Source organism: Camponotus vicinus, unplaced genomic scaffold, assembly GCF_025532165.1.
Source record: "Camponotus vicinus isolate PSW18456_S1 unplaced genomic scaffold, iyCamVici1.0 SCAF_7, whole genome shotgun sequence".
Taxonomy (NCBI): domain Eukaryota; kingdom Metazoa; phylum Arthropoda; class Insecta; order Hymenoptera; family Formicidae; genus Camponotus; species Camponotus vicinus.
Window position 1 is genome coordinate 4,288,324 of NW_028141979.1, and position 25,334 is coordinate 4,313,657.

At 29.9% G+C, this 25,334-nt stretch overlaps 2 protein-coding genes across 3 annotated transcripts in view; both read right to left on the reverse strand.

The window, feature by feature from the left end:
* Nachralpha4 (nicotinic acetylcholine receptor alpha4) overlaps positions 1 to 25,334 on the reverse strand; it is a 222,758-nt gene that overhangs the window by 121,570 nt on the left and 75,854 nt on the right. The window lies entirely within an intron of this gene.
* Positions 13,356 to 24,989, reverse strand: LOC145975185 (aminopeptidase N-like). The gene is made up of 12 exons (XM_083105489.1): positions 24,916 to 24,989; positions 22,666 to 23,185; positions 22,019 to 22,552; positions 21,703 to 21,889; positions 21,204 to 21,354; positions 19,747 to 19,828; positions 16,617 to 16,984; positions 15,800 to 16,077; positions 14,374 to 14,570; positions 13,856 to 14,203; positions 13,678 to 13,747; positions 13,356 to 13,481 (listed from the first exon to the last, which is right to left on the reverse strand). The coding sequence occupies exons 2-12, from the start codon at positions 23,163 to 23,165 to the stop codon at positions 13,356 to 13,358; spliced, it is 2,841 nt and encodes a 946-aa protein (XP_082961615.1). The 5' UTR covers positions 23,166 to 23,185; positions 24,916 to 24,989.

Below are 25,334 nucleotides of genomic sequence, written 5' to 3' on the forward strand. Positions count from 1 at the left end.
TAGCGAGATTTTCCACGTCATTTCCACGCAACGATAAAATATTTTGCATTACTGCGAAAAGAATGTTGCATTATCTATAAAATAATTTTTGTTAAAAGAATTATATGTAAAGCGAAGTATAATAGTATTACTTCATTTATATTCTCGAGAGACTTTTAACATTATTTTTTTTGTCACGGATACTTACATTGCTTAGCACTTATAAGATTTTCAGGGATTCTCTTTCTCTGGGAAAGACATTATTTAAATTCAAGTTAACATAACTGCATAGTGAGGTCAGCTAAAAAGGATTATTTCATTAGAAACTGGGCACGTTTAAAAGGAACTTTTGGGTCAAGGAGGGAAGCCCGTTTATTTAAAAGTTTCTGGTGGAAATAGCGCAGAAAATCCGCTCGTGTGAAAAGGAACGCTTGACGCTCTTAGACCTGTCGGGGCTTTTCCGCGATTCTGAAACTGCTTCCAGTTTCTAATGAACGCGATACTCGCGCGGCGAGTAGAGTATGTCAAATTTTATACTGCAAATTTTAAACGCGTGATTCTGAATCATTTTATCGGGAAAGCATGTGCAGAGGAATCCCGCGAACCTCTCGAAATGCATAAAATATATTCGGCATAAATTCGCTTTTTTATGGAACCTCTGATGCGTATATTTTACTTATGAAAACGTTATGAATAGATCATATGTTATAGGTGGATCTTGAAATAAAACCGAAATTTTAAAGTTGCGATTTAAAATGACTACATTTTCAAATACAACGATATCTAAAATTTTGAAAAAATTTATGAATACATTTTATCGTTCTCCATTTAGTTTGCCAAAGTTTCTTCTTTATCATTTCTCACGGCTGAAAAATGTATTCTCTCTTTGAGAAATATTATATCTATCTACTGATTTGAAATGTATATGAAAGAGATCAGACACGGATGCAGACACTGCATTTTGTATTCGACGCATCAAGAGCAGCTTAAGAAGAGTGCAATATTATTACGGAATCATCACAAAGTACGATGTAAAAGCCGGTGCGCCTGACGTATAATGAAATGATCCTTATTTTACACTTGTCATATACGATGCGTCTGCATTCGCGAGTCGTTGCTTATGAATGATGCAATTGCACGAGAATCCAAAAAACATTCTCATGAGAAGACTTCTGCCACTTTGCACAGTTGTCAGTGTCAAATTATTCTTTGCATTGTCAGAGATAGTGATTAATTATTTTTATGATTATTATAGTTTGCGGTTAATAAATAATTTAATCACGATTGGAATGATCACTAAACATAATTTAGATTAATTTTACAAATTATATTCGATAATCAATAATGAGTAATTAAAAGTGTTATTGTTGCAATTATTATAAATTATTTTAAGCAATATATTAATGTATATTAAATTATTGAAATCAATCTTAACGCAATTATATCCTGATGAATCTTTTTGATCGATTAGAAAGTATAATTTCATGTTTAATTCAAATTTAATATTTTGATAAATCACTCGATTATTCACATGATATATAACTATGTTATTAATACTGAATCTACTGAACTATGTTATTAATACGGGATCTAAAATTAAGATTTTAATAAATTAAATAACAAGAAGCGGATTAAAAAGCCTAGTGAATTTAGATGAAATAATGTCAAACTTTTCGACATAGTTATATTCGCTTCCCAGCACAAAAATCGCCATATGCCGATCGTAATTGAATATCCATTCGTATCGGCAGCTTTCGGCGTGGCCACATTTTTACCCCGCCGTCCTCGCGCGCACAACCTGGGAAAATTTACATATTTATGAGCAAATCTCCCCTGGTTTTCGCAGAAAGCTTACGGTGAACGTAAGCTATTTGTATGTGTATGTGTGTACATACATACGAGTACTCCGAAGCTAGTACTCGTCTGGGAAAGGTACGAGCGAGTAAGCTCACTATTACGCAAGAGTTGCCCGCCAGTTTCAAGGCATATGTACTTACGCACGTTTATCTGCATAAAATTGGGTCGAAATTTCTCCGAACGAGGAGAGCAATTTTTTAGGGGATTTATTGAATTCACTCGGCATCTCTGAATTCTTGCTTGAACATTGCGAGGTTCAATATTAAATTCGGTGACATTATAAACTCTTATTTTAAATCTTTCAATTTAATTAATTAATCCTTTTAAATATATATATTAATTTTTTAAACGTCTTTTAGATATTTTATTTTCCTCAGTAAGGATAGATCTCTTAATTAATTACAATTACAAGTATTTGTACATACGATATGGCTCATTTATGTCGTTATTATCATGATAACCCAATTGACATTTGTGCATCGGCATCAGGGTAGATCGTGGCGTTGAAGGGCGCAGTTCATGCTGACGAGTGCGGGAGGGGGATGCTTATCGCTAAGAAATTCTGGTGCTAGAAGTGGGGATAACCAGATAGTGTTTGATCAATGAGCGAAAAGGGAAGCGGATGACGCGTAAAGGAAAGAGAAAACGGAAAGGCAAGAATGCCCTGCGTTAAACAAGGAGAACGTCACTTTAAGAAAGTTACACGAAAAAACTACTCAACTGATTGTGTGCGTCGATCACAATACTCGGAATAATTAGAACGCGCTTTAGACGTGTCGAGAGAGCATAGAATTAAATCCTATTCCTGCGAGAGATCTTAAAATCGTTAACATAGTTAACAATTTTAGCAGAGATTGTGTCAATTGAGTCCAGACTAGATGAATAATGTTAATAGCAAACAAGGAAATTGCTCTCGGAAGAACTTTAGATATCCAAGATCGATCAAGAGTGGAAGATTAATGAAGATCGAAGTCACTGATAGGTATTAGCGAGCGTGCTAGACAGGTTCTTGCCGTAATTTCACATTCCTGAGCGACGGAGGCGAAACGACGAGATTCATTATGATTTCCATCATATGTCGTCTGACTATCGTCTTCGTCTCTTAGACAGCTCGATTAAACCCAGCACGGTCATGTCAATCTCGTTGACTCGTTTCTAATTATGTTACATTTCCTACAATTACGAGTTCTCGTATGTAATTATATTCTTCCGTCGGATTCGAGAAGGAGAGAGATAGAGAGACAATTTATATCTAATGCCACTAATTTTTCATTAAATCCATGTCGCATATATTTTAAACGTTACATTCTCATATCTAATGCTTCTTCCCAAATTTTGCCATTTTTTGCATCTCGTTTAAAATTTATACACATATCTATGTAATACGAATATTATTGATCAGATAAAAACGATAGTTATGCTATGTGAACGAAGATCTTCTCGAAATAAAATTTAGAAATTTTAATTAACAAATATTAAGATGTGAGCTACGCTCTTAGTCTGATGTAGTTTGCAATGCTATTCCTACCTAACGTGCGCTTCCTGACGCGTAATGGCCTGTAATGCATGATTCCGTGTACCATCTATCAATATCGATTGTAATAAGGCCGATCAGTGGCTTTCTATCACCACTCCGGATCGGTTTGTAACATTCATCCGTGGAATCATAGCTTTGGGAATTGGAGTAAACGGCTGTTGGGTATTCATATCGAGAAGCAGTATCTTCCCGACCACTTTCGTAGATTAGTGGCCTCGTTTATCCATTATAGGCGATGTCTAACACAGCTGTCGCCGCGTATTTTGCGCGAAATAATTTTCATTTACATGGCAGCACGTTTCGAAGCGAAGATTAGATACAACGAGAATCATTCTCGAGAATGCTTTGCTACTTTGTTACATACAAAGCTATGAATAGGAAACATAAATCTAAAAATTTATATTTTTTAAAAGAAGTTTATGATAAAATTAAATATATATGAATATGCGTATATTTTTAATATAAATTAATAAAAATAAATATAACTTCTGCACTTTTTCTCTATTTTTTTACTTAGCAATTAGTTCATTTTATCTCTTTGCGATAAATAAATTTTTGAACAAACCATTGTTATTGTAATAGATAAAATTGATGGATATCTATTTAATGTAAAGCACGATAACCGTGAATCTTTCTGATAGAAAAATTATTCATAAAGCGAGCAAATGAAGTTGCCGTTCCAACGCGCAGTAACACCGATTAATAAATAATTTTTTAATGTAACGCAGCATTTTGAACAAACAAGCGAATAGGTAAATGTTTGAAATTTCGCAAACGAGAGATAATGCGATTATGCGTCTATCAAAGCGATAAAAAATGAAAGACAAAATATATAATATACTATATAATAAAATAATACAATGACAAAATATAATATTATTTATTAGGAAGACACTGCGCGAATACTTTGAAGTAAATTCCTCTAGAAATAGCAAAATAATTTTTAAAAGCACACTAAAAGCGTAGGTGGAAACTTTAGTTTATCGAAGTTGGTATCTACATTATCAATGTGCCAATTTTCCGAGAGTTTGCAATGTAATTTCGAACTTCTTATCTTGACTCTGCAATGTACGATACGTGAAGTTTCTTTCATTTACGGTTAAATTCGAAAACGAACGATTTTAGTAACAAATTCTTTAATTAAGCTGGAAACGAGCTTACGTTGCAATTATCACAATAAAAAAAATTAAAAATATTTTGGAAATCTAAACTTATGCCGCTTTTGAAACGAGTGGCTTAATTAAAGATACCTACAAGTGTCGTTGACAGAGCAGAATACCGTAGTTAGTTTAATGATGACGTATGCACTCGAGAGGCATCTCACGAGCCGTACCGCCACAAAGCGAAGTCCCGACCCAATAATTACGTAAATACCGATGTTGTCGTGGCACGTCGCATGGGGATGATGAAGGAGTCCGTTAGGGAACATCGAAATTTGCGTAACGGCTTTGCTGCTAAATGTACGTGGCGCCTAGATTTTCACGATTAACGGATATAGCTTGGTAATTGGTCGCCGATTTATTAATTCCTTTTCCCTTTATTCATCGTAAAGAATTAACGAGAATTGAAGTATTTTCTAGAGAAATAATTAAAAAATGTTGTAAGTAATCGGGGGAGAAAATAATCCATGATCTAGATGCTTGTTATAATCGACGATACATTTAATAATCGTAGAACAAAAGATAAAAAAAATTTCGTTAATTTATTCAATTCATTTTATGATCCCCGGTATTTCGGTCACGAAACAGCAATAAGATTCGGGCGCAAATGAATATCTCTCCGTAAAGTTCCCGAAACTTTCTGCTCCGCGTTTATGCGGCGGCACGATTTAAGTTGCTGTTATGCAACGCAGGAAACGTTCGCGAAAGTTACACGAGCCAAGTACATCGCGGACTATCATTAACTCTAGCAAGACACGATCTCAAGCCTAATTTGCGAGGTTCATGAATTTAAAATATCTTTCGTGTATCACGATCAAGTTAGCATCTAATTAAAACTTGTCAACCTTATTTCAAAGAATATTGAAGTCGAGAAGATCGGGATCTTTTTAATTTTACGCGTCTTTTTGCAATATTGACAGTTATGTCACGATATGCTTATTTAAAGAGACTTATTTAAATGGAATATCATGGACATCTAGTTTGAAAAAAGATTGAAAAGACTAAAGTTATTATTTTTACAAGTAAATTAAAATATAAAATTTATATTTCTTTTTATTCTGTAAATATATCGTTTGTTTTAATTTAATAATACATTATAATAAAATTACGTTGTCTGAAGAAGAAAGGAGATATTACTAAAACTTTTTAAAATTATTCTCAAAATATTCTCAATATTCTTAAAAAATCTGAAAATGGAATTTATTTTGCAATTTCAATTTAGTTTTATAACTATAATTAATCATTCTACATATATTTCTATCATAATTGTCACATTATAATAAGCTATGATATAATAATCGTATATCTTCCCTCATTACTGTTTAACGTAAAATATGTTTACGACAGACATGTACTATGAGTACCACAATTACGGGTTATATATAGCGTCGGGGATAAACACGAATATTCCGAGGGAATTTAACGCAAAATCAGACGGGGAAGTTTCCTCGCGGAAGAGTCGCGGTCGCGAGTAGAACAGAGTTGAGAGGTGACGCCGCCATTATTGTGCAAATTAAGGAAGATGTAAATTCTTTATCATTTGCATCGCGCGTAAAGCCGGGGAATATTCAACTACGAGACGCAAGATGAAAGAGAAAAAAAATCGTCGGAGGATTTCTCTGCGCGAGACAAGGGTAGTCATATTATGAGAGATTCTAGATATTACCAGGGATTACGAGATTTTCCGTGGTTAACGCGGTACATTGGCGATGACAATTTAGGACACTTTGTATGAATAAGAGAAATTTTGTCCTAATATAGAACATATTTCTTGAGCTATATATAATTTATACGATTTACAAGAAGAAATTAGAGTAACGTCATCTTGAAAAAATATATCTCTCGAAATATTTCAAAGTAAAATAAACGACAGAGTGTAATGTGTAAGAAAGACTACAATAAAATCACAGAATATCAATATCTCAAAATTATACGAATTTTCTCTCTTATTTCGAACAAGCATGTCGCGCATTTTAAATGAATATTGAAAGCATTATGAATAATTGCAAGTATATCTCCATTACATTCTTGTGGAGTCCAAATCGATTTTCGTGAGACATTGTATAATCTCGTATAGTCTCGTATTTTAAAGATATGAAATTTCGCGAACCTTGCATTTCGTCTCATACATGCGATTCTGAAATTCTTCAGTCTGGTATTTGCGTAATCATCTCGAAAGCCACCGATCAATGAGTGGCTTCGATCGTCATATTGCACAAGCGAGCTATTCCAATTCCTGAACAAGCTCGTATCTGATTCGGGTTGACCTCCGATTTAGGAATGCCAGGAATGCCAGGGGCTCATGGACTATAGCGTCGGCACACGCCCACGGTTCATCGCCCACGAATTGCTACATATATACATATAGGTCACGGTGGTTTGGCACGCATGAGGTTCGGTAGCCGCAGCGAGGCCCACTCGTGTCATTAACGCATATCGATACGGATATATTCTGGTTTGCTTCGATCGAGATCCGTCAAATAGACGCGAGAGCGCTTTATTCTATCAAAGAAATTACGCTCCCGATTAGATACATCGATGCAATTTAAACTGACCTCTCATTTAGGCACATTTCAAACGAGCAAACGTATTCGCGTGTGTTATATATGCTCATATTATGTAACACATTGCGTTAATTATAGTTATATTATTTCTTCAACTATACTAAATTATATTTTTAAACTTACCGATAATATATAAGATATATATAATAGATACAGAAATACGAGAAATTTATAATAATTACATGTCCGGATTCATTATATATTATATTTTTGAAATAGTTTAAAAAATTTCACAAATCCATTCTTTTGGCAATTAAAATTGTTTTGTCTCAACAAACGTTAAGGACACTTGAGCCATATAAGATTAGAACTAAGAGATTATTTTATGCAAATTAAGAAAAGTTTTTCAAAAGTTTTATTCTCTGCAATTTATATAGCTTTGTACATTATTTTAATTACTTTGTACATTATTTTAATTACTTTAAAACGCTGATTGCATCAAGGAGTTACTTAAATTTTCTGATGTAAGATTTTTTCGTAATACACAGTAATGGTGTAATAAATGCGTCGCGATGTGGTGAATTTTGTATTCCATGTGATAAGAGATTTTTCTTTTTTTTTACCACGGCTTACTTTAATATAAATATTCATACCCGAATATTATGCGTAGCACCGGGTCACAGATGCACTGCTAGGAAATGAAAATTGTTAAAAAAGTCTGCAACAGGATATTTAATACCTTTGTACCTGTATTTTTCGTATTCTTACAACTTTTGTGAAAATTTTTTTATTTTTGCAAATCAGGATGGCTGATTTCTTGCGAAATTTTAAAACGAAACATATATGTACAGGGATTTAATTAAATTATGGGAAGTTTGAGATATTATTTAATACTATTTAACCACGAATATAACGTCCGCGGTTTTAACGCTCGTTGAGTTAGTAAGGAGTGACAAATAATTACAACTCGTCTATTACGCTTTCATTTTTTTCAGACAAACCGCATTAAGCTACATGCTTACTGTACTTTAATTAAATCCGCTCTACAACAACGTCCTAGTTACTTCTCGACTGTATTCCGAAAAAGAGGAACAATAGCGAGGTCGTTGCAGATATTGTGGCGCCAGTTGCGCGGTCCGCGTTTTGTGGCAAAAGTTCATCGTCGCAATGGACTTACTTTGCAGTATCCGATTGAACATTTTATTAGGTTTCAGTTTGACGTGAACATTATTACTTTGTTGATATTGGATATTAAACTTATCACAAAATTAATGAATCCGTATAAAACTGTAATACTATATAACGAAAGTAATTTATTGCAAAGTTCATAAAATTTTTATGGGTTTCTAGTTGATTGAATTTATTCGTTGAAGTAATTAATTTTTTAAAAATTATTTTGTATACTTAAAAAGTGCAGATTTACTTAAATAATAAATTAAAATTAGAAATTCTTCATATCATGCGTGCTTAACAATGATATGTAATATAAACTCTTTGATCACTTTCTGCAATATTGCGCTGTGATGTCAAACATCCCAAAAAAATGTTCATTTTCATGACAATGGGCTTCCGAATGTGTTACATAAAAAACGATCTTATCGCGGAAATTTGCGAATTAATGCTGAAAATCATGTGGCGATTAATCACAAAATTATATTGATTTAACTAAGACATTAAATTTCGCTAACTCAATTAGCATATTTAGGCGCGAGTCTTTAACAAACCGTCAATCGGTGGTAGAGAGATTGTGCAGATGGAAGAAGATATAGGAATGAGAGATATATTTTAGGAATATCCATTATGTCGAAAAGAGCAGATGACTGTCATTTTTCAATATTTGCAATGGGACCGATATCTATAACTGTCATACTGCGCATACGAGATTCCCGATGGACGCATCGAGCAGGAACGCATTTGCATTCGTGGTTTTCGCATGAGCAATGCGAAATTTCCATGTTATGTCCTCAGGATCTCCGATTCTCGTTTATTACACGGAAAATTTTAATTTTAACATCAATTATTTGTAGATATAACTATAAATTTTAGGAATTTTTAGAAATTTTAAGGAAAAGTTGTTGCCTGTATCTAACACGTTTTAGACCTATGAACCACTAAGTGATCGCATCTATAATGGGCGATCATCTTCAATATCTGACACCACAAATATATATGTGAGAAGCACATTAGAGAATGCATAATGTAATATGAACAAAATACGTCATATATTATATTGAGAATCTGCAATCTCTGAATTGAACAAATTATTGTCGATCGCGATGTATAATGTGCTATATCTTTCCGCGTTAAATTCTTAAATGAAAATTTTTTATAAATAAATATTACGCCTAAACACAATTACCTTAAATTACTATAAAGATGAAGTAAAAATTATTAATAAAATCGAGACAAGATAAAATAAGTTAACATTTTTACTAAAGTCAATAAAAATTAGTTAAAAGGCTACAAGGACCAACGCAATGGTGGAAATATGCAAAAAATAATAAAACGGTTATTACAATAAAATAACCATATGAAAATGTTTATTTAATTTGAACATGACAAACGCCGCGTTTCAATCCAATTCGGATCCTTTTCAATGTCGACTAACAAAGTGAATAATAAACATTAAGATAAGATTAAAATTAACGGTCATAGGAGAAATGTAAATAAGTTTCGGAACAACGCAAAGTCAAAAAATCGGAAGCAAATATATGTACAATAACGGAAAATTTAAACCGTCAATCACAAAAAAGGAAAGAACGCATCGCATTAACGTATCGCCACAGAAAACCCGAAAGCTCGTACCGCATACCACCAGTATACCGTTAAAAACGAGATGATCCTCTCCAAAAAAACCGGAAGGAAAACCCACATACAGGTCCATGACCATTTCCAAAAGAAAAAACAGTCAACGATGCACGATGAGTTTGATTGGGAGAATGTTTCCATTTTGGAGGAGGAACCTAGATATAAAAAGAGGCTAATTGCTGAGATGTTACATATCTCTGGTCAGAACCATGGCCTTAACATTCAGAGCGATACCGAATTCTTGGATAAGATGTATTTGCCCATTATAAAAAAATGTTCGCAGTGATTATTTGAAATTTTTCCTTCTGTGACGTGTTGTTCCTCTCCTTCCTTTCCCTTCTCTCTCTCTTCCCCCCCCCTTTTTTGATGTTTCGCGTTCTGTGCTATATGTGACCCCCATGTGCCTCAGTTCGGCTCGGTTGATTGGAACGTTAAGTTGTGCTTAACTTGCTCTCCCTTTGTGTTCGATTTTTTGATTTGAGATCACTTTCAAATTTAGAGACCGGTATGTAATTTTATTATATTAACTTTACTCTTGCTTTATATGAAGGATTCTCTTAAGTAGTTTCCGGATTGTTTGTTAAATTATTGCTCTGTCTTGTTTTTCTTTTTTAGAGTGTCAGTTTTTTAAGCTTTTACTCGCACATATTTGGACCATCAAGTTTCCAACTGGTCATCGATTTATGCATCGTTGACTGTTTTTTCTTTTGGAAATGGTCATGGACCTGTATGTGGGTTTTCCTTCCGGTTTTTTTGGAGAGGATCATCTCGTTTTTAACGGTATACTGGTGGTATGCGGTACGAGCTTTCGGGTTTTCTGTGGCGATACGTTAATGCGATGCGTTCTTTCCTTTTTTGTGATTGACGGTTTAAATTTTCCGTTATTGTACATATATTTGCTTCCGATTTTTTGACTTTGCGTTGTTCCGAAACTTATTTACATTTCTCCTATGACCGTTAATTTTAATCTTATCTTAATGTTTATTATTCACTTTGTTAGTCGACATTGAAAAGGATCCGAATTGGATTGAAACGCGGCGTTTGTCATGTTCAAATTAAATAAACATTTTCATATGGTTATTTTATTGTAATAACCGTTTTATTATTTTTTGCATATTTCCACCATTGCGTTGGTCCTTGTAGCCTTTTAACTAATTTTTATTGATTTTATCTAACGGACCTTTATTTCATTATAATAATTTTTACTAAAGATTCGCTCAAGACCAAAACAAGATTTAAATTTTCGAAATTAAATTTATAATACCGATACAGACAATATTTTACGAATCATCTTGTTTTGAATCTTGTGCATTCTTATATGCGTGTACACGTATTCATATATTTCTGTTTGATAAATATCTTTCTACGTAAGCGCGCGCAAACAAAGTCGCTTCACTCTTTCGGTACGAACACTCATCTAAGTAAGTGTTTCCGAAAGATTCCCTTCTTCGCGACTTTTACTCTTCACGACAAAATGCTTCGCGCGAATATATCTTTGTACGTGTCCCAAGTCAAATATAAATTGCAGTTTATTTGATGACAAATTTACATCTCACCGCGGAAACGTTTATTTCCTGCGTGTTGTTAAATAAAATGATAAAATGATTGAAAAATTCGTGCACGTGCGCGGATTCAATTATAGATGCATATCAAATGTTGCATAACCAACCGATAAAGAAACCCCATATTTCTCATCTTATTTTGTCGATGTTGTCGACGAACGCGGATGTATTCGAAATAAATCGCAAGAACGTGACAAACCGACGAAACGCGTGAAAATTTTACCTCCAAAACACGCGCTATAGTTACATGTATCTCCTTCATATTTTCCGCAAATATTGCTCAGCAATATATTGCGCCTGTGGCGTCGAATTTCTTCCTCGTTCGCCATGCCGCGGGATCGCTAATACGGGGTGTTCAGGTTTACAACTCCCATCGTTTTGGTACGTTGCATTCGCGCATCACATCCGAAACATTATTAACACTCAGGATCTTACATTACGCAAATCGCTCATTGCCTTACGGCTGGAAACATTGTTCTAAGCTGCCACGCGTAACTTATTTTCTAAACGCGCTGGTAGAATTTATAGAAAAAAGAAGGGATAAGCCGAGGGCTAGATAATGATGGACGGGATAAAGAAATAAAACATACATAGTCAACATAAACTTTCCACAAACTTTTCATATACGATACTTGTTTAAGTAACAGTTATGATAAGTACGAATTGATTCTATGATTCAATTTTGTTGTATCGTTGACATCATTCAATTGCCTTGTAAAAAAAATTTTAATAATAATTAGTAATTTAATAATTTAAGTGCCTAAAATTCCTTTAAGAGTCGATTAAATATATTTCAACAATTTGAGTATGGAATAGATAAAATATGTTATTTTAAATGTAATAAATAAAATTATGCAAATATAATACACATATCGCAATGTAGTTATAGTGTTCTTGTTTAAATTATGTGTCAATTGAACTTAATTTGGTTGTGTGATATATTAAAAATTTCAATTAAAGCCAACATATGTCACATATATTATTATTTCTAGATTTAATATTTATTATCTGCTTTTAAATATTTTCCTGAATATTGCTATTGCTATATGAGTCAAAATCGATAATCAAACTTCAATTAAATATTATATAAGTACATGTATATACATATATACAGAATGCCTCATGATTTCCGTCAAAAATTTTAATGTATGATTAGTGTATTTGAGGGATAAAATAGAGTAAAAATAGAGTAAAAATTTTAATATGAAAATATTGAAACTACAGCAATTTTTGAGTTGGAACCGACTAGCTTGCCAATATCTTTGATATCATGTAAGTGGGAATTAATAAATCGTGAATTCGAGTGTTCAGATATTTCGTAGTAATTCATAATGTTTCAGTTATATATATATTTGTGTATGTGTGTGTGTGTGTGTGTGTACATATATATATGTATAAAATAAACATTACGTAAATATATAATCAACATCTATATATTAAATTTATAATACAGGAAAATAATATAATATAAAATATATATACAATATAATGTAATATTAAAAATATTCATAATATTCTTAATATGAATTATATATTGTAATATAATATAATATTAAAAATATTCATAATATTTATAGTATAAATTATATTTCGTAGTATAATATAATATTAAAAATATTTATAATATTCATAATATAAATTATATTGTAATATAATATAATATTTTTATACTATATTATACAATAAAATATTTTTAATATAATATAAATACATAACATAATATAAATTATATTGTAATATAATATAATATTTTTATACAATATTATACAATAAAATATTTTTAATATTATATTGTATAATTAATATTATATCGATTCAATACAATTAAATAATTATTAACTTTTATATGACATTAGTGAATAATTAAGTGTATACATTTACAAATATTATTACAATCATTTATGCTGTTTTAATTTCTATACAGTTAATGTCTTAAAGATTTAGTTATTCAATTGTTGAATAAAGATCGAAAATAATTTGTCTGTTTTTCGATCTCCGACCAGCGTGTTTCTATCTTGTATTCAACATTGGAAATGATTGAATTGTTCAGCTCCTTTTTTACAAATGTCTTTATCTAAATTGGATTATTTTAATGATTATCATCAATAAATGATTTCGTATTTAATAATTGCACTGTCACACATGCAAAGTATTGTTATAAATAAAATTCATGAAAAATATTATGTAAAATATATAACAATTATTGTAAAAAATAAATTTTAAAATAAAAATTTAAAATAATGTAGAAATTTGATTTATTTAAAATTTACCTCAACCAACTGTTCCTTAGAATACGCATTGTTAATTATAACAATTAATGTTACAATCTCATTGACTTTCCTATAAAGAATAAAACAATACGTTTATAATTAATTCGTACAATAAATCTTCACGTCTATGTGCAGTATATTTATCAAATAATATCTCTTTATCAAATAATATCGTTACCTATGTCTTATTATTTTATAATTATTTAATAAACTTGTAAACATGTATTTAGTATTCCTCTCAAGAACAGAAAGGAAAACATTGGCATTTAAGGCATAAGCTCTCTCTATCGGTTCAAGCCGAATATGAGTTAGAGTATACAAAGGTTTTAAAATTTGTGGTATTATCACAATGTTTGTGATAATTTCTAAATAATTGATTATAAGTTCAGAATTTTTACTGTAAGCCAGACATTCTACAATTGTATCATTTCCTTTCATGTAACCACTAAAAGCTTTACTCCATGTATCACGATCTGCCGTTTTCAAACCATTGCAATATGTCCACCTCTTCCATCCAGGCAAAAGTCTACAGAACATAGTCCAAAAAGGAAATAAAAATCTTCTAACGAAATTGTGTTAATAGTTTCTTTAGTGTTTTATAAATAATTTTTGACATAAGCGATAACTAATTTCTCAAACATATCCAGAATATAAAAAATATCCCTACAAAGCATCAAGTATTATGAAAAGAATTACTTGTTTTCTTCAGGATTTGCTAGATGCCATTTCAAATGACTCCTAGATTTTTCTTCGCAAGGATTTTCATTTATAATACATATCCACTTTGCGAGTTCTTGTTTTAAACATTTAGTATGATCGTTAACGTTACTTTCGTCATACAGATTCCAATAATTAATTTTTAATTTCTGCATAAAATCAAACTTTAGCACTCCCTAAAATTTAATAACTATCATTAAATTTAGTTTATTCATTATTTACAAGAACAGATATAATGTACGCGCAAATAAACATTTCTATTAGATAATTTTCTTTATATTTCTTTAATATTTATGTGACTTCGTAGCATCAATACCATAATAACCAGATTTACCAATTTCTTATTTGTGTGTGAATTATTGTGTGTATATTTTATCATCTAAATAGGTAGGATTTTATATTATCTAATGGATTCTTAATACGTATAATCGCTATACAAAGTGTTTCATAAGATTGTGCTAATGCTCATGAGTGGGTAGAACGCAATAAACTGAACAGAAAAGTACTTTACCATTCTGCACCAATTTTCGTAATTTTCAATAATTATTGAAATATTAATTATAAAGGTGAATAAGTGCGCGTTTTGCGCGATAGGCATGCCCGAGGCTAGTGTCACATAGCAATGAAAAAACAAGAGCCGAGGAACGCCTGATCAAGCTTTACGAGACACTCTGTATATATATTTTAGTCTATGTATAATATTGATGTATCGATCGATGATTTTGATATATGATCAGTTATTTTCTTAATTTAAATCTGTGGCATATCAAATATATATTTTAAGTATTTGAAACTTTAAATCATTTATTTTTTTTTATAAAACAAGCATTTTCAAGTGAATTATTGTATATTAGATTATTATGTGTTATATAATGTAACAAAATTATCCTAAAATTATAAGTCAATTTCTCTGCAAAATGTTTGTATATTTTGACCACCGTAAACATTCTAATACTACGGAAGAAAATTAATATAAGAGAGATTATTGTTATACTTTGTTCTATAATTTCCTAAAACATTCATTGTTAATTACATAATTGATCATCAATTAGCATATAAATTCTAAAGTGTTATTATTATAGGAAAATAACTTTATGAAAAATTCAAAATTTATGAAATGTGATTATATTAAATATTAAAAAAAACATATGTAAGCGTCTTTTGAATTTAAATTTTTTATAAATTTTTTACGTTTGGTACAAAGTAGATTAAATAATAATGTAATATTAATTTTTTGTCAGTTCACTACATATATCTATTTTTAGAAAATTTATTATTATGATACGAAATTGTTATATTACGCAATAGATAATTGTGATAATGGATAATATTTTATAAGAAAACTGTTGATATATATATATATATATATATATATATATATATATATATATATATATATATATACCTTGAATTCAAGATAAAAATCCAAGAATGGGAAGATATTCGACAAAAATTCAAATGCTTTGAACATAGGATACCATGCTGTATAATCTCTTTCCTGTGCCAAATAAGAAGCTAGTTCCCAAAATACGGAGAATTCAAGTTTCTTCTCTATCGCAAAATGAAACGCATCATTGATGATTTGCGCACGATTGAGGACATGTATATTACTATATTTTTCAGAATTTAAGTATTGTGCAATTTTTCGCCAATTCGCAGTATCATAATTGACGCGATAATATCCTGTTATAAAATAAATTACTTTTGTCGATTATTAAATACTTTGAAATGATATATATTGACTAAACATATTTCGAGATGTTAAAGATATTTCGATATTAAATATATTATTATAATTAGGGATTATATGAGTTTTAATACATTTCGTGATTATTTTTAATTAAAACTTATGTCATATATGATATCTAATCTGATATATATGATAAGATATATATATGTTTGTAAAAAAATCACTTTATATTAGTATAAAATTCTTTACAAATCCAAATTCTCAAAATTGTTTTATTATTATTTACACACACGCATATATATAACAATTTTGAGAATTTGGATATGTAAAGAATTTTATACTAATATAAAGTGATTTTTTTACAAACATGATGTATACATATATATATATATATATATATATATATATATATATATATATATATATATATATATATATATGTACTAAAATATATATACTTGAAATTATATATATATAAAAATTATATATATAAATAAATAATAAAGATATAAATTTTGTATTCAATATTTACCAGCTTGTTGTAAGTTGAAAATAATCCATTCATTTTTCTCAAGAGGGATTTGTACCTTTGAATGCCATGGTGTTAACCAAATATTTGTCCAAGTTACGTTAAAATCGAGTTTCGACTCTGTAGTATAAGTAACAGGTATATAATATTGTTTCTCATCTAATTTGTTATAAAATTCTACTGATACGGTTAGAAGATCACTAGAATTAAAATCATTTCGCGTCACCTCCAACACGAAAGAACACCTCTGCATAATCCACGAATCTATCGTGTTTTTTATATCAAACTTATACATGGGATACAATACAATCATCCTAGATCTCGTAACATTCCATAAATGATCGGAAGTTGTTGCTTCAGGCTCACTGAATCTATAAGATTTAACATTATGATAATTTTAATGCTATATTAAAATTGATAAATAAATAATAAAAAAGAAAATCATAATTTTTACACATAATTTATTTTCGTACTTTAATTTATGTACTTTAATGTAACACCTACAGAGATAGAAATTTATGAACTTTAATATAATTGTATATACATATACAGAGTGTCCGATTCCTGAGTGACCAAGCGAAAAGTAGTAGTAGATTGGGTCAAACTGAGAAGAAAAGTCCTCTACCATTTTGCAAAATTCGCAATAATTATTAAAAAATAAGCAAAAATGTCTCGGTACATGAGAAGCGGTAAACCGCTTGTAGTGTGTGATTATTAAGTGATCAAACGAAAAGTGGTGATAGATTGGGTCAAACTGAAAAGAAAATTCCTCTACCATATTGCGAATTTTGCAAAATGATAGAGGACTTGTCTTTCCAGTTTGATCCAATCTACCACCACTTTTCGTTTGATCACTCATTAATCGGACACTGCGAGAGATCTACCGCTTCTTATATGCGCCGAAACATTTTTGCTTATTTCTTAATAATTATTGCGAATTTTGCAAAATAGTAGAGAACTTTTCTTCTCAATTTGATCCAATCTACCACTACTTTTCGTTTCGTCACTCAGGAATCGGACACCCTGTATACAGGGTGTTCTAAAAAGGTATGTCAAAAATTTAAGGAGATATTCCTCACACCTGAAGGATGAAAAAATGTTATATGGACATAGGTGCGGAAATGCTTATTTCAGGAGTTATGTTGAAAATACTGCTGGCTGTATTACTTACACAAGGACAAATTTAGGATTAATTATTGTAGACGACAATCGTTTAATTAGGCTTATTTACATTTGGTTTTAATGTGACCTTGAGTATGTTACAATAAATGTTGAAAATGTTCACCATTTTCCTGAATAAAAGCAGTGACACGTCGACGCATCGATTCAAGGACACGTTCAAAAATGTAATTGTTAATTGCAAATTACATATTTTTTCTTCGAAACAATTATGTGTTTTCTTTACACCAATTGATTCCTCTCATTATTTTGTACATAAAAGTATTAAGATAGGATAACCGAAAAATGAATATTTTACTAGATATTTTATGGTTTATGTAAAATTAAGATATGATTTTAAGCCTCATAACTCGAAAAGTACTCAATGAAAAAAATACTTTATTATAGTGTTTTGGAAAGCTCTTGAGGCTACAAGAATATGCAAAAGTATGTAGGGTGGGTATATAGGGCCCATTTAAAAAGTTGGAGGTGACTTCACGTGACTTTCAGGTGACTCTTCAAGGTCAAACTAATGGCACTATCTTACATATGTCCCCCTTCAAGCCATAAAACTTTTATTTGAAATATTTTTTGAAAAATCTCCTTTTTGAGATATTCGCGTGTATTAATTAAAATGATCTACCCTGTATATATATATATATATATATATATATATATATATATATATATATATATAGGGTGTATCTGAAATGATGCACTAAACTTTAGCTAGAGGCCCTAAAGTTTGGAGAAAAAATTGAAAATTGCTGTATTTCAGAAAAAAATTATTTGACCTTGGTTTTGACGTTACCTATAACTCTCTCTTGAGAGATAAATAAATTTGAGTTGCGGGTGTTTGGTCAATTTCACACATTTTCGAATTTTAGCTCGGAGGGGGGTTCATTTGCGGACCTATGCTCATAAGAAAATAAGTCTTATTTTGACCTCTAGAATACGCTCCTGAAGTTTAGTGCATCATTTCAGATACACTCTGTATATATATATATATATATATATATAAATGTATATTTTACTTTATTTTATTTTAATAGGCATTTTGTACACGGATGGGAAAAGGAAAAGTGTGGAAACTGGTCATGTGTGTGTGTGTGTGTGTGTGTGTGCGCTTCCACAATTACCAATTTTAAACATAAAAAAGAATTCACATATAATATTGGTAATTAATTTTTTACTCGATCTGTTAGATCTGCTGCGATTCTATACAGCAAATTTTAGTACATTTGATGAACTTTTGGAAGCAACAGGCTTGCTAGATCTCCGCGCAATGTAGTTCCGCGTCACTAGCGCGTCGAGGAGGAGATAAATTTTTCTCCTTTTTTACAATGCAATAATTTGTTTTATTATTAATCGCGCTGAAGAAAGATCAAAGACTATCCGAAACATTCGTTATTTTTGTAGTGTTTAGATTTGAAATAAACAACAATAAGAAGGAAGTGTTGTTTCTTCCCCTGTTGTGCGCCCTAACTACTGCGCTGTAGCTCTTATGCCAATTTTGATTTAATATTTGTTTATTTATTTAAACCAAATTCCTAATTATTAAGTATATATTTTTATATATTAATATTTATAAATATAAATTAATATATATCTATTAATAATTGTATCAGCATTTACTGTGACTGAATGAATAATAATTTTAATTTGTATATTACTAAGATTTGAGAGTTTATATTCTATGTTTGTAAAATTATATTCTTGAAATATTATTCAATTTGAATTGTTTGTAATTTAGAAAATATGAATCTCTATCATACATATATTAAGAAAAACTCAAGTTGAAATTTAATCTTCATAAAAATTCATAATTATAAAATAATATAAATTTGAGCTTTCAAATATCTATGTCTTGTAAACATTACAATAGAATAAATTATCTTATTAAATTTATTATAAATTTCGATTTCCTTTTCCTCTATGATATATATATTATTACATTACAATACATTATACTTACTGATTGTTCAAATATTTCCTAAGTCCCTTTAAAAATATATTAGGTGGCAATGTTCGTTCTAACATGCGCCAAATAATGGATCCTACAATGTTTAAAAGAAAAAAATTTAATATATTTAGAATCCCTTTACTGCAATGTGCAATAAAGGTTTGTGAACATATTTGTAACTAATAAAACTAAACATATCATAAAATTTGTGTAATTAAATCAAAGTAAGCAGCTATAAAAAATTATTAAATACATTTAAACGAAATCATTTATAATAATAGATAAATACTGAATGAAATATTTGTTAAAAGTAATAAATTTTCTTTTTAAACAATTATAAAGAATTGGATAGTTTTATATTTTATATTATGATTCTTTGAAGTCTTATATAAACATGTATTAGTAGTTGTAATTTTAAAAAATTAAACATAAAATTATATAAAAGTTATATAAAAATTAAATTTTAAAGTTAGATATTTTTCTTATTATTGTTATTGCTAATATTATAATAAAATATATTAAAAATAATAATAATAAAATTAAATTTTCAAATGAAGGGCCATCCACGATTCTTATGGAAATTAAATTTCGATGAAATTTATTGAAACTTTGGAAATAAATAGTTTATGTGAAAACGCAATAAAAGTTCAACAAATGTCAAAATATAAATGCGATATTGGTTGATAAAGTCGTTTTGTCGCTAAAAGTCAATTTATTCAAATATCGAAATAAGGCGATATTTAAATATTATTAAGGAAAAGCAAATAATATATTAGAATGATATACAGTTGATCATTTTTATTAATACATATTACTAATTTATTTACATGGAAAAAATGTGTGTGTCGCCGCATCGACGCTGCTGTCGCTATATCATGCTATTTGATATTTGATAAAATATAATTAGTTAAATGCAAAGTAATATGGATTTTTCCCAAGTCTCCTCCTTCGGATTGAGAAGGGGTACAACTTCCCTAATTCCTTTCAAAAACTAGCCTCTCAAAATAATTGAACACCCGTTTCATGATTTTTCGTAATTTTTGAACCGTTTCTGAAATATAGTGAATGAGAAATTTATGGACACCCTATATATACATGCATGTATATTTTTTCCACGTAAATATAATATCTATATATTAACAAAAGTAATCAACTGTGTGTGTGATTCTATTCAATAATTCATTATTTATTTTCCCTCAGTAGTACTGAAATAACGCCTTATTTCGACATTTGAACGCTTGTAGTGACGAAATGGCTACATCAAACGATTTCGTGCTTATTGTGACTTTTTGCCATTTACTATTTATTTCCACAATTTCTGCAAATTTCACTAAACTTCAAAATTCAACTTCCATAAGAATCGTACAGGGTTTTTTGTTTAAAAATGACTTTTCTCATTTTTTTATGAAATTAACATTCAGAAATTAATAATTATTTAATTGTTTAATTATGCAATGTTATACGCATACCTTTGATAGCAGAAAGAGAAGATGGTAAATAATTTTCAGGATAACTATTATATTCTATAGTAGAATTTATAACAACATAAGTATTTAAATAGAGTAATTCATGCTGAACTTGAACTACAAACAGATCCATCATCCGGAAATTTGACAGAACCTAAAATCAATTCGATGTAATCATAACTAATCATAAATAATCAAAAAAAAAAAGTTTTTGGTACATATCAAAATTAGCTTATTATGCTATTGTTAAGAATAAAGTTTTTATGTATATTTGAGTGTTTAAATATATTTTTCTGCGATAATTTTAATAAATAAACATATATTTAGTTCTTATTACAATTCTTTTCCTGGATTTCTAGAAATTTAAGAGACTTGGATTCTTATCATTTCTTATAATTAAGAAATAAAACAGAATATTTGCACAAATAATTAACAATTATTTACATTGCTAAACTGTTAATCATTTGACTGCATATTCAAATAGCGTTAGTAGTAAAATAACCTTGTCGATCATGTATGCTTGATAAAATATATTAAATCCTTCGTTTAACCATGTATGAAGCCATAAGTTAGTTGGTCTGAACAGATTTCCAATATATTTTTGTACCATCTCACGTGCAATTAAGCGCGCAATTATCGTTTTGTATGCGACAGGATCTAATTCTTTATTATAAGTGATATCTGCTTCTCTAAAAATAATTATAATAATATGTATGAAAAATTTTGGATACTAATATAATTTCTTATGTAAATAGATTATAATATGATAGATAATTAAAATAGTTTTTAATATATCTATTTTTAATTATATATATTACCGATAAAAAACGAAACCCAAAGTATGCTTGATTTCATCTTGTAAATCCGGGATTATGACATAATCCACTTTGCTCGCAAATGAAACAGAGGTCTCCTCAAGGATTGTCTCAAAAATATTCCAAGTACGCATATATACACTAGCGGGAGAAATAACAGTTTTCGCAAATTCTAGATGCGATTTCGATTCTGGTCTCAACCATATGTCTATATGCGAGTCTGGTCTCAACCATACCTCTTCATCGTCTTCACTAAATTGATCACGCGAGATGATGGTCTGATGAAAACCGGATACCAGAAATGCTACATTATCTATGGAGATCAAAGGAGTCTCGTGAAAATATGTCCACATCATATTATCGTGCGTGAATTTAGTATCTCGTAGCGGCATATTTGACAAAGCTTTGTATTTTGAATAATGCAATATGGAAATAACAAAAGTAATTCTTAATTCTGGCTTGTCCCAATATGGAAATATTTGCTGTTTCTTCGTTTGATACCTGTTTCTTCGCTGGATACCAGTTGCGATTAACCACCTGCCGTATTTTAATGATATGCTTTAGATAATGACTAATATTAGATAAATATAAGCGTAAGGATGCACAAATATACAATTTAATATGATATTTCAATATGTTCTTCTACTTACTCTTTTTCTCCATCTTTATTTATGTACGGAATTCCGAAAGACTCTCTTACGATATTGATTGGGATTATAAAGTTTATATACAGATCGTATATTCCATGTAACAAGACATCGCCGAAATCGAGCACGAGAATATTGTTTTCAACACGAATCATTGATTTTATTTCAGAAATTACACTATTATTTTTCTTTAATTTCGATGCTATTATATTCATTGAATTCGGTGCATAAAAGCTTATGTATTGTTTTGCATAAGAAATATTTAAAGTGATTATGTATTCGTTATGGAGATAATCATTGAGTAACATTAACTTCATGTTATAATGTATCGGAAATATATAATCAGGTATATTGCTTGATTTATTGTTTAATACACTGCGCACGATTTCCGATTCTTCATCGATTCCTTTGATTTTTGCTTCTTCATCATTTATAGGACTCGCTATTGCCATTATGGCAAGGTATATTATACTACTACTTAATAGTAGTTTTAAGAATGTCATGTTGAATTTCACTCGGATATCTATAAAAAACGTTTCTTCATTAAAAACAAGGTGTTTACAAAAAGTATGCAATTCAATCGACTTTTGTGTGAAAAAACGTTCAATAGTTTACTAACGTGTCATAAGAAAATACGACGAATGTAAAGAAAGATTTAAATAATATAGTTTAATAAATAATGGAATGATTAGAAAAGATAAATATAAAAATTATTGAAACGACATATGAAATATTTTTCTTGAATTTGAATAGGGGACATGAAGAACGTATTTAGATAATTCCAAAAAGGACAAGCACATTAGACATAACTCTTATTTAAAATTTAGTTATTTTTAAGATTTCTTCTAGAACAATTACATATTTCGGTGTCTTGCATATTGTGACATACATAACAAATTTTGGAAATATCAATTTTTTTCTTATATATATGTATGTATATATGTGTGTGTGTGTGTGTGTGTGTGTGTGTGTGTGTTTAATTTAATATGTTGAATTTAAGCATTAAAATGTATAAGAAATAGGAATCTCAACAACGCGATTTTATACGTGATACGGATTGTATATTTACTAACATGTTATTCTCAAGATCAATCTGTTTCTTAAGTAAGAAATGTATTAAAAACATATAAACAACAAACGTATAACGGAAATCAAATATTATCAAATATTTGAAATGTTGATGACATAGCGAATTGGATCAAACATTCGGACAAAAGTTTGAAGAAGACCTATGTTAGTATTTTTTATAACACATCTTTTAACAAAATGTTAATTTTTCATTGTTTATTGTTCATTTGTTTATTACATATCCAAGTTAACGTATCCTATTGATCCTAGACATTCATTATAGAAAATATTTTAAAAACGAAATACAGATAATATTATACATTTTTAAGATAATTTTATAGCTATAATATATAAAATTAATTGTACAATAATTTTATATTGTCAAAAAGAAATTTAGCTTAAAGATTTTATATTTTCTATATATCAAAATGGTCGAAATATGCTGTCACAATAAACGCGTAAAAGTTTTCATTTCTATTAATACTAATGTTTGCGAGAGCGCGAGAAAAGACCGGGAAGTGAGCGCGGCACGAGAGAAAAAGAAGGAAAAGTCCCGATACATATGTATATATCTATGTACAAAGTTTATTCTATTTCACAAATACAAAGTCTTACTAAATTCACAGTCCTTTAATTAACAGCGAAAGAAAGATCGAAAAATTCGAGCTGAATTTTAGAATCCGCAAGCAACGGCGAGAATCACTATATTCCGCGAGCAACGGAAAGAGCGTTTTTAATATTCGAGAACGAAATGAGCGCGTCGGAGACATTTCGACAAAAGGCGTAGTGCTCATCGATCGCGTCAATTTATACCCAAGCCCTTCTCGAAAGATCCCGATTTTTCATGAACTTCACGGTGGCTGAGACAACGTTTAAATTTAACGATCTAATGTGCTGTTTGTTGTTATTAGATCTTTCGAGAAGGACGAGGGCTGTTTTGAATTTTCGCTAACAAAGCGATATCTTGCTACCGGCGGCCAGGGGCGCCAAATGAACGGTCGGGCCCTCGACTCTCGTTTTTAATCGAATGCAATTATTCGATCCTTAATTTTTAATGTTCGATGAATTTCGAACAACTAATGTATGCAAAAGATAAAAATAATATTTACAATAAAAGGAGTTAGTCGATTTGAAAATTAAAGAAAATGTCTTTTATAAAATAGAATTATTTGTAAATAGCGTTACCTGTTACTCCACAAAATTTTGTATGCACATTTAAAGAAAGAAAGATAAATATTTTATTATATATTTAAAGTCTTATTAGTTGAATCCTATTAGTTGAATCAGCCAGGTTTAGTACCAGATTTAACACCAAAAGCATTCAATCGCGAACTTATCGCTTCAAAAGACTATCATAAACTGATGGTTTTGTCGGCATACTTGACAGTATATGGAACGTACGTACTGTTATATAAATATCATCTTGATTATACGTAACATAGGTTATCTTACATATCGACAGAAGTCAATAAGTATAATATATAAAGCTTTTATTTATAAAGACAATTCTTTTGGAAGAGCATTCGAAGAGAAAATTGATTGAAGAATTGTATTCTCTATATGCAAGATAAATATATTTTACATTTTATATTATATGTTCATTT